The following is a 12,191-nucleotide window of genomic DNA, read 5'->3' on the forward strand; positions in this document are numbered from 1 at the left end:
TCTTCATCACTTACAACACACACTTTTTATGGACTGTATCTGAATGCATTCATAGGTGGGTTATGGACATTATATAAAGTCATTCAACATCAACATTGTGGGTTAAAATTTGCATATACCTATAAGATAGATGCTCTCAAACTTAGGAGTTGAGGTGAGATTTCTGATAACTATTTTATGCATGACGTTTTTGAGCACAATAATAGCTGTAGGTTAGACTTTCATATGATTTATGCAGCTTGTCTTGCATTTTAAATATTACCATGACCCAGCAGAGTAAAAATAACCAATTTTATGCCATAAGATTGCAGAAAAGACTTAAAATAATAAATGATATAATAATAAGTAGCTTAAAATAACACATAATACTGCATAATACATTTAATTATTATTTGTAAATAAATTTAATGATCCAAATAGTTACATGCATTGTTATTCTTAATTTTTTAAAACCATTTTTTTTTTAAATATTATTTTTTGCCTTCACCAGAACATTTTAAAATGCCTGTGGTGTGACTAATGGTCCACGTAGACTCTCAGTTAAAAGTCGAAATAACAAAAAAAGGTAAAATATTTTGAGAATGAAGTCTAAATATTTTGTGAATAATGTCTAAATATTTAGAGAATAAAGTCGAAATTTCAATAATAAAAGTAAAAATTACAAGAATAAAGTTGAAAAATTGAGAATAAAGTCGAAATATTTTGAGAATAAAGTTGAAATTACAAGAATAGTCAAAATATTTTGAGAATAAAGCTGAAATTGAGAATAAAATGAAAATATTTTGAGAATAGTTAAAATTACGAAAATAAAGTCGAAATTACGAGAATAAAGTAAAAATATTTAGAGAATAATGTTGAAATATTTTGAGAATAAAGTCAAAATTACAAGAATAAAGTTGAAATATTTTGAGAATAAAACTGAAAATTTTTGAGAATTAAATAGAAATTATGAGAATAATGTCAAAATATTTTGAGAATAAAGATGAAATTACGAGAATAAAGATGAAATCACAAGAATAAAGTCGAAATTACGAGAAAGTCGAAATTGCGAAAATAAAGTTAAAATATTTTGAGAATAAAGTTAAAATTACGAGAATAAAGTCGAAATTACGAGAATGAAATCGAAATTACGAGAATAAAGTGAAAATATTTTGAGCAAAGTCGAAATATTCTGAGAATAAAGATGAAATTAGGAGAATAAAGATGAAATTACAAGAATAGTCAAAATATTGAAATTAAAGCTGAAATTGAGAATAAAGTCAAAATTATGAAAATAAAGTGAAAATATTTTGAGAATAGTTAAAATTAAGAATATAGTCGAAATGAGAATAAAGTGAAAATATTTAGAGAATAAAGTCGAAATATTTTAAAAATAGTCAAAATTACGAGAATAAAGTTGAAATATTTTGAGAATAAAGCTGAAATTACGAGAACAAAGATGAAATCACAAGAATAAAGTCGAAATTATGAGAAAAATCTAAATTACGAAAATAAAGTTAAAATATTTTGAGAATAAAGTTAAAATTACGAGAACAAAGATGAAATCACAAGAATAAAGTCGAAATTACGAGAATGAAATCGAAATTACGAGAATAAAGTGAAAATATTTTGAGCAAAGTCGAAATATTCTGAGAATAAAGATGAAATTACAAGAATAGTCAAAATATTGAAATTAAAGCTGAAATTGAGAATAAAGTCAAAATTATGAAAATAAAGTGAAAATATTTTGAGAATAGTTAAAATAAGAATAAAGTCGAAATTATGAGAATAAAGTGAAAATATTTAGAGAATAAAGTCGAAATATTTTAAAAATAGTCAAAATTACGAGAATAAAGTTGAAATATTTTGAGAATAAAGCTGAAATTACGAGAACAAAGATGAAATCACAAGAATAAAGTCGAAATTACGAGAAAAATCGAAATTACGAAAATAAAGTTAAAATATTTTGAGAATAAAGTTAAAATTACGAGAATAAAGTTGAAATTACGAGAAAAAATTGAAAATATTTTGAAGTCGAAATATTTTAAGAATAAAGTTGAAATTACGAGAATAGTCAAAATATTGAAATTAAAGCTGAAATTTTGAGAATAAAGTCAAAATAATTTGAGAATAGTTAAAATTACGAGAATAAAATCGAAATTATGAGAAAAGTGAAAATATTTTGAGAATAAAGTCAAAATATTTTGAAAGTAAAAATTACGAGAATAAAGTTGAAATATTTTGAGAATAAAACTGACAATTTTTGAGAATTAAGTCGAAATTATAAGAATAGTTAAAATATTTTGAGAGTAAAGTTGAAATTACAAGAATAAAGTCAAAATATTTTGAAAATAAAGTCGAAAATACGAAAATAAAGTCAAAATATTTAGAGAATAAAATTGAAATTACGAGAATAAATTTGAAATTACGAGAATAGTCTAAATATTTTGATAATAAAGTCGAAATTACGAAAATAAAGCCGAAATAATGTGAATAAAGTAAAAATTACGACAATAAAAGTCGAAATAACGAGTATAAAGTTGAAAATTGAGAATAAAGTCGAAATTACGAGAATAGTCACATTATTTCGAGAATAAAGTTGTAATTACAAGAATAGTCAAAATACTTTGAGAATAAAGTTGAAATTATGAGAATAAAGTCGAAATTAGGTAAATAAAGTTGAAATATGAAATATTTCAAAATAACTACTCCTACATCACTAACAACACACACTCTTTATGGACTGTATCTGAATGCATTCAAAAGTAGGTTATGGACATTATTTAAAGTTAATCAACATCAACACTGAGGGTTAAAATTTGCATATACCTATAAGGCAGATGCTCTTAAATTTAAGAGTCGATGTGAGATTTCTGTTTTTACTATTTTACGCATAATTCAAAAGCTTTTGAGCAAAATAATATAACTGTAGGTTAGACTTTCATTTTATTTTTTTAGCTTGTCTCAGATTTAAAATATTACCATGACCCAGCATATTAAAAAAAAAAACTGTATGGCATAATAACAAATTATACTGTACATATAAATAAAATAAAAAAATATTTGTAAATAAATTAAATGAGCCAAATTTTTCTTTTTTTTTTTTATTAATTTTAATATTATTTTTGCCCTCACTAGTACATTTTAAAATGCCTGTGGTGTGACCAATACATTTTTAAAAGTACAAATGGTCCATGTAGACTCTCAGTTAATAGTTCATAAATCATGTACTATAATTATAGAAAAATAAGGATAATATTTTATGTCAACCCCCATTTAGCATAAGTTTTTATGTTTTTGTGGAATAAATCATTTAAACTCGCTCTTTTTTAATAAAAAATAAATATGCTGATAATTAATGCGTAAATTCACACAGAAAAAAAAGCATAGTAAATAAAACACATAACTGCATACTTACTTGCACTTGGGGATCGTGAAAGCGAACTGTGCGGCTGAGGAAAACATATTTCATTTAATTAGTTTTAATGATATTCTTTGCAGAGCTTAATCTGTGATATTATCAGGGTTAAAAAGCCTGCGATCATCAGTCAAACAGACATTAGCATCATATTCACTGGAAACGTTCAATCTGTCAGGTTATTTTTACTAAATGTACTGCCTGAAAGTGTGTGCTAAAGCTTGTTAACTTGTGAGTGTGATCTCAGCTAGAAGCCTCATCTCACAGGAAGAGGCTGAATGTGAATGTGAAACACAAACAAGAAAGTAAATGTGACACATCTACAAGTGAGCAGACACAAATTAACTGCATATAAGTGCGTCATAAAAGATTAATATGTACTTAGCACTTTGATTTAACATCTAATATGCTAACATGAAAACTAAACAAATCAATCTGCCAAGCAAAAATGACTGCAAACATCTTATTACTGAGAGATCATTTACCTGCAAATCTCTATTCATGGACCTCAAATCCCCTGAGGAAAAAAACAAAAAAAGACTTATTTAAAAAATATAATTAAAACATGTAATATTTTATATTGTAGTTTTTTTGTAGTATTGTTCAAGTAACATTGAAGTTTGGAAAACTACTTTTTTAAGTGAAGTATGCAATTTGTTTTGCCTTTTTTCTATTCTATTATATTCTATTCTATTATTTGGAGGCTGGACTATCTGTTAGTTAACCAATAGCAGGCAGGCGAATGTTTATGAAACCTGAATAAAGCTGAAAGAGTTTGGGAATAAAATCAAAATTATGAGAATAAAATTGAAATTACGAGAATTAAGTCAATATATTTCAAGAATAATTTTGAAATATTTTAAGAATAAAATCGAAATATTTAGAGAATAAAGTTGAAATATTTTGAGAATAAATCGAAACTACAAGAATAAAGTCGAAATTACGAGAATGAAGTTGAAATATTTTAAGAATAATGTTGAAATATTCAGTGAAATAGTCAAAATATTTTGAGAATAAAGTTGAAAAATTTAGAATAAAGTCAAAATTATGAAATTAAAATCTAAATTACAAGATTAAAGTTTAAATATTTTGAGAATGTCGAAATTACGAAAATAAAGTTGAAATATTTCAAGAAAAAAGTTAAAATAATTTGACAAAAGTCAAAATATTTAGAGAAGTTGAAATTATGAGAATGAAATCAAAATTACAAGAATAAAGTCAAAATATTTTGAGAAAAGTCGAAATTATGAGAATGAAGTAAAAATTACGAGAATAAAGTTGAAATATTCAGTGAAATAAAGTCTAATATTATGAGAATTAAGTTGAAAAATTGAGAATAAAGTAAAAATTATGAGAATAAAATCAAAATTACAAGAATAAAGTTAAAATATTTTGAGAATAAAGTCGAAATTACAAGAATAAAGCCAATATATTTCGAGAATAATTTCAAGTTGAAATTACGAGAACAAAGTTGAAATTACAAGAATAAAGTCTAAATATTTTAAGAATAAAGTTGAAATTACGAGAATAAAGTTGAGAAAAAAGTAAAAAAATTGAGAATAAACTCAATTACGAAAATAAAATAATTAAAAGAATAAAATTGAAATATTTCGAGAATAAAGGCAAAATTGAAATATTTTGTCGAAACTACAAGATAAAGTTGAAATATTTCAAGAAAAAAAGTTAAAATAATTTACAATAAAGTAAAAATATTTAGAGAATAAAGTTGAAATAAGAATGAAGTCAAAATTACAAGAATAAAGTCAAAATATTTTGAGAATAAAGTCGAAATTATGAGAATGAAGTCAAAATTATGAGAATAAAGTTGAAATATTTTGAGAATAAAGTCGAAATTACGAGAATAAAGTTGAAATATTTCAAGAAAAAAGTTGAAATAATTTGACAATAAAGTATAAATATTTCAAGTTAATTTCAAGTTGAAGTTATGAGGATAAAGTTGAAATTACAAGAATAAAGTCGAAATATTCTGGGAAAAAAGCCAAAATATTTTGAGAATAAAGTAAAAAAATTATATGAAAATAATACACCATTTACTGTCCTCAACAAATGGTGTGAATTTGGAGGCAGGACTATCTGTTGGTTAACCAATAGCAGGCAGGCAAATGTTTATAAAACCTGCTTGAAAACACTGGCTATGTTCGAAAAGGAAAACTAGCTCACTATTCAGTATTCACTGTATGCTGCTGACTATTTCTGTTTGGTGGCATTAAAATGACACACTTCACCTTTTAGGTTCAATAGTGGATAAAACTAAAAGGAATTTCAATTCCCTATGAGACATGGGAATACAAGCTTCAAATAACTGAACCTTTAACAGATAAACACCAAACGAGAGGCTCTGAATACCCTGGTGATCACATGAAAGAGAAAAATGAAGAACAGAACAGAGTCATGAAAGGACAGTGAAAGCAGAAGTTTCCAGAACTTCATTCTCCTGAAACAAGCAAGTTCCCACTGACTAAAATGATCTTCCTTTTAGTGCGCAGCCAAAGTCATGAGTTTGCATTTTGTGTTTGCTTTTATTTTCAGTTCAGCAGACTTTAGTCTAGCAGGCTTTTGTTAGCCAAGAGGTAATCGGTCTTATTTTTGGATTCAAATTAGACCAATCTATGTTCTTTTTTAATATACCTGACTTAAATAAGGAACCTGTAAGACTAGTGTAAGCATTTTACGCAAACCTCCACAGTGCAGTGTGAATGTGCAAACATTTTTGTTCATTTAAATAATGATAAAAAAGACATATTTACATATTAGATGAAAACTTAAATATAAAAAATATATATATACATATTTTGGAAAATTAGAAATGTTGCCTTAAGAAGCTGGAATCAAATAAGTATTAAAAGTAATAAAATTTGAATGTTAAAAATGTAAAAATAAATGTTATATATATTTTTATATTTATATTTTATATATACACAATGCAGTACTGTCAATTACAGTACTAAAACTAAGTTTATAAAAAAAACATTTCTGTTCATTTTAATAATGATAAAAATAAATATTAGATGTAAAATTTAAATTAAAAAACTTGGAACTTGGAAAATTAAAAATGTCTTGATGAGAAGCTCAAATTAGTAAGTAAGCAATTAAGTAGTAAAAGTACTAAAACTAAAAAACTTGTTTGAATGTAAAAACAAAATAAAGCTAATTTGTGACCCTGGACCACAAAATCAGTCATAAGGGTCAACTGTTTTTAATTGAGATTTATACATCTACAAACTTAAAAAATGGGTGCAAAAAAAAAAAAAAAAAAAAACGAATTTAGTAGAGAAAAATCGCATTTAAAATTGTCCAAATGAAGTTCTTAGCAATGCATATTGCTATTCAAGTTTTGATATATTTACGGTATTAAAAATGTACAAAATATCTTCATGGAACATGATCTTAACTTAATATCCTCATGATTTTTGGCATAAAAGAAAAATCTATCATTTTAACTGTACAATGTATTTTTCTGTTTCTACAAATATGCCCACGCTACTTAAAGGGGTCCTATTATGCTCTTTTACAAAGTCTTTATTTTGTTTTGGGGGTGTACTTGAACATGCTGTCATGCTTGGTGGTTCGAAAAACCCATAATTTTTCACATAATTTACATTATTACAATAGCTTTCTCCCCAGGCTGGCACAAACAGCTCGATTAATTCCGGGTTCCACCTTCCAAAAAACCAAATGTATTGTGATTGGTCAGAAGTCCCACCGCGTTGTGATTGGCAAACAGCGTAGACCTAGTCCTGTCGTCAGCCTGCGAGATCGCTGATACATGATATTATCATTATTGTGCTAATGTATTTATTATTTACATGCCCGAAACCATAAGGCTAGTGAAGCTGTCTACACTGTATGATGAATAAATGTCTTACCACGCACTGCACGTCTACGGCGCGGCTTCAACGCGTGCACGGATGATCACTAGTCAGTGTTCGTGTTTACATCAGCCGCGACTCTGCGTGTGTTTGAAACCTCTATGCCGCACGGCAATGGCGCCGCTCCAGCATGGATTCCATGGAGCAGTTCACTGACTCTTCAGTTAAAGCTGAGACGACCTGCGGCTCGCTGAAGCATCCCAGAACCGGCTGTCCATAATACATGCTAAAGTTAGGCGAATCCCCAACCTGCTAACGAATTGAATTTCTGTAGGCGGGATACTGCGTTGTGACATCATTGCATGCGGAAAACAAACGCTGTAGTCCAAATGAGCCATTCGTTGTAGTTCTTGAAAAGGGACTTTTTAAAAACTAAATATCTCCCTTTGGAGTGGACTTTGAGATTTGTAACTTTGTAGATGTTTTTTATGCCCAAACATACACACCACACACTGGCTAAAGTTCAAAAAGTGAAAAAGCATAAAAGCGCCCCTTTAAAGCAGTGTTGTTTTCGTCAACGATGACGATGACGAAATCATTTCGCTGACGCCACTTTTTTTCATGACGATAACGAGACGACGACGAGATAAAAATGGCTCGTTGATGACTAAAACATGACGAGACGTGTGTGAGTTTTCGTTGACGAGACGAGAATAGACGAAAATGTTAGTGGGTGGTCCGTCAGACGTTTAAAATGCATGACATTTCCGCTTATTGTGCATGCCAATTAAAACTTAAAAAGTATCTGACGCTATGGCAAGCCGTTTTAGCATTAAATACTCTTTGCTATACTAGTATGGCAAGCCGTTTTAGCATTCCATCCTTGTTTGTCTTTTATGTTCTAAAACATACCTTCATTATTGTAATTATTGGTGAAAATTGTCGATCCGGAAGCTCACATTGTGTTGAACTATAGATCTGCTATTTTCAGAACTTATAAGTGACACTACCCAACAGCAAAATACTTACTGACCTACATTAATTTGTTAAAAGACTACCTTTTTCCCTTTTTTTGACTAAAACTAGACTAAAACCTTTTTGACTTTTCGTCGACTAAAACTAGACTAAAACCTTTTTGACTTTTCGTCGACTAAAACTAGACTAAAACCTTTTTGACTTTTCGTCGACTAAAATTGGACTAAAACTATCACATATAGAAGTGACTAAAATTTGACTAAAACTAAGAAGCATTTTAGTCCAAAAGACTAAGACTAAATCTAAGATGGTTGTCAAAAACAACACTGCTTTAAAGGAGTATTTCACTTCCAAAACAAAAATTTACAGATAATGTACTCAACCTTTGCCTTCCAAAATGTTCATGTCTTTCTTTCTTAAGTCGTAAAAAATTATGTTATGTTTGGAGAAGCAGATCCAGGGGTTGCTGACATGGCAGATCGAGTTGCAGGAGAGGAAGGCTGCACTCGAATCTGTCCGGGCAAGTATACAGCGCGATACTAACACACTCATCACCTCTACTCGGTGTGCTTCTCTGCACAGGTCCGGCGCACCCAGGACGCGATCCTCCCAGACCCTGGGTGCAGCAGCAGCGGAAGACGCGAGCCAGTGAACGACGTCAGGCTGCGGCAGACGGAGGTCTTGAAGAGGGATTTCGGGAGCCTGATCGAGACGGTACGCAGCACATCGCCCGTGACGAAGATCATCGTGTCAGGACCGCTTCCCACATATCGACATGAAAGGTTCAGTAGACTTTTTGCTCTAAATGAATGGTTGTTGTCATGGTGTAAAGAACAGAAACTGCTCTTTGTTAATAACTGGAATCTTTTCTGGGAGCGTCCTAGGCTTTTTTCCGCGCTGATGGCCTGCACCCCAGTAGAGTCAGAGCAGAACTCCTGTCGGACAACATCTCCAGGACGCTGCGCTCCATTTGACTAGTAAGCAATTCTTCAAATAGTTGTGATGATGGCTTTTGTACTGCACACTTAAACAATAGTATTGGTGCTGTCCAATCTATAAAGACTGTGTCTGTTCCTCGAATAGTGAGGTCAAAACTAAAATTTAATTCAGGATCTAGAAAAAATCTAATCGTGATTAAACCAGAAAAATGCACAATAAATGAACAAAAACAATTTTTAAAGCTTGGGCTCCTAAACATTAGATCACTCGCACCCAAAGCACTTATTGTAAATAAAATGATCACAGATAATAGCTTTGATGTACTCTGCTTAACTGAAACTTGGCTAAAACCAAACGACTATATTGGTCTGAATGAGTCTACGCCACCAAACTACTGTTATTAGCATGAGCCCCGTCAGATTGGTCGTGGCGGTGGTGTTGCAACAATATATAGTGATATTTTCTATGTTACTCAGGCTACGTTTACATTAATCCGGATACATTTGAGTTTTCATTTTAAAACGCTCTCCGTCTCCGTCCACACTAGCGTTTCCAAGCGTTTTCCAAAAGTTTCTTATCCACACTGCAACGTAGGAAAACATCAAATTCGCCTTACTGCATATGCGTAAAGCCTCCAAAATTATACAGACGTAATACGTTTTCACGCAATTCTTCTGGCGGGATAATTTACGGAAATCTCATCATCCACTGACGCGTCTATATCACGCTTATTCATATTTTATCTGAAAAGCAGTTGTCATCATGTTTTGCAGGATAGCAACTGTGAGTAAATTTTCTGTCATCATTTTAGGACTGTAATTTGAAAAGTGTACAAGGTAAATCTCTTTAGCAGCAGTGTGACAGTGAATAGCACAGGCACAATTACTGGTGTAAACATAGATATCTATTGGTCCAATATGCGTCACATGACAATAAATATGCGTCATCGTTTTCAAAAGCCTCCGTTTTCACAGTCCACACTACAACGTGAAAACGGCGTTTTCAAATTTATCCACTTTGGACGGAGTTTTTAGAAATAATTGTTTTCTGTGATAAAAACGGGGTTTTCGTGTAAACGAGAGGCCAAACCGCAGGGAAATATCTGTGTCTTCCCTTCGTGTAAACGGGGCCTCAGAAAACAGGGTACAGGTTTAATTCATTTGAAGTACTTCTACTTAATGTTACTCTGTCAGATTTGCGAAAGAAATCTCTCCTATCTCTTGCTCTGGCTACTGTGTATAGACCTCCAGGGCCGTATACAGATTTCCTAAAAGAATTTGCAGATTTCCTTTCAGACCTATTGGTTAATTTTGATAAAGCGTTAATTGCTGGGGATTTTAACATTCATGTTGATAATACAAATGATGCGTTTACTGACCTGATGCAAAATGTCACCGGACCCACTCATCGTTTTAATCATACACTAGATCTAATTATATCGCACGGACTTGAGCTTACTGATATAGATATCGTACCTCAAAGCGATGATGTTACAGATCATTTCCTCGTATCGTGCATGCTGCGTATCACTGATGTTAACTATATAGCTCCGCGCTATCGTCTGGGCAGAACTTTTGTTCCTGCTACCAAAGATAGGTTCACAAATAACCTGCCTGATTTATCTCAACTGCTCTGTGTACCCATAAATACACATGAACTAGACAAAATGACTAGTAACATGGGCACTATCTTCTCTAATACATTAGAAGCTGTTGCCCCCATCAAGCTAAAAAAGGTTAGAAAAAAAAAAAAATGTACTGCGCCATGGTACAACAGTAATACCCATTCTCTCAAAAAAGTAACTCGTAATCTTGAGCGTAAATGGAGAAAAAGTTTTTAGAATTGCATGGAAAAACAGTATGTCCAGCTATAGACAGGCTTTAAAAGCTGCTAGAGCCGAGTACATCCACCAACTCATAGAAAAAAAAAGAAACAATCCAAGGGTTTTATTTAGCACAGTGGCTAGATTAACAAATAACCAAATGCCACCCGACCTTAATATTCCTGCACAGTTCAATAGTAACGGCTTTATGAATTTCTTTACTGATAAAATAGACAACATCAGAAATACAATAACACATATAGATACTACAGCAACTGATACTTCAGCATTATTCATTACACCCAAAGAAAAACTGCAGTGCTTTACAACTATAGAACAGGAAGAATTAAACAAACTTATCAGCACATCAAAAACAACAACATGCCTATTAGATCCTGTACCCACTAAATTACTAAAAGAGTTATTATCTGTAGCAGAAGTACCGCTCCTTAATATTGTAAACTCATCGTTATCTTTAGGTCATGTCCCAAAACCATTCAAACTGGCGGCTATTAAACCTCTTATTAAGAAACCACAGCTAGACCCTAGTGAATTGGCAAATTACAGACCCATTTCTAATCCTCCATTTATGTCTAAAATTTTAGAAGAAGTTGTGTCCGCTCAATTGTGCTCCTTCTTGCAAAATAATAATCTATTTGAAGATGACTTGCTACTTGCGTCAGATCAAGGCTGCGTATCATTGCTAGTTTTACTTGACCTTAGAGCTGCCTTCGACACTATAGATCAGGGATCCCCAAATCTTACCCTGGAGGTCCAATGCGCTGCAGAGTTTAGCTCCAACCCTGATCACACTCACCTACCTGTTATTCTCTAATGATCCTGAAGACCTTGATTAGCATGCTCAGGTGTGTTTGATTAGGGTAAGAGCTAAACTCTGCAGGAAAATGGATCTCGAGGTCCAGATTTGGTGATCCCTGCTATAGATCATGACACACTCATAGATCGATTACAAAGCTATACAGGTATTCAAGGGCAGGCTTTAAGATGGTTCAGATCATACCTATCCGATCGCTACCACTTTGTTTATTTAAATGGGGAGTCATCGCAGCTATCACCAGTAAAGTATGGAGTGCCACAAGGATCTGTCCTAGGTCCTCTGCTATTTTCAATTTACATGTTACCCCTTGGTAATATTATTAGGAAATACGGGATTAGTTTCCATTGTTATGCTGATGATACTCAACTATATATTTCAACAAGACCAGAT

At 31.6% G+C, this 12,191-nt stretch overlaps 1 protein-coding gene across 1 annotated transcript in view; it reads right to left on the reverse strand.

Moving 5' to 3' along the window:
- The window catches only part of ptpn18 (protein tyrosine phosphatase non-receptor type 18), a 45,995-nt gene that overhangs the window by 5,503 nt on the left and 28,301 nt on the right, over window positions 1-12,191 (reverse strand). The window contains exons 14-15 of the mRNA XM_073819134.1: window positions 3,883-3,914; window positions 3,398-3,431 (exon numbers count right to left, since the gene is read on the reverse strand). Of these exons, the coding sequence (XP_073675235.1) occupies window positions 3,398-3,431; window positions 3,883-3,914 (66 nt within the window). The remainder of the gene's footprint in view (window positions 1-3,397; window positions 3,432-3,882; window positions 3,915-12,191) is intronic.

The sequence above is a fragment of the Garra rufa genome, chromosome 15, assembly GCF_049309525.1.
Source record: "Garra rufa chromosome 15, GarRuf1.0, whole genome shotgun sequence".
NCBI classification, from domain to species: domain Eukaryota; kingdom Metazoa; phylum Chordata; class Actinopteri; order Cypriniformes; family Cyprinidae; genus Garra; species Garra rufa.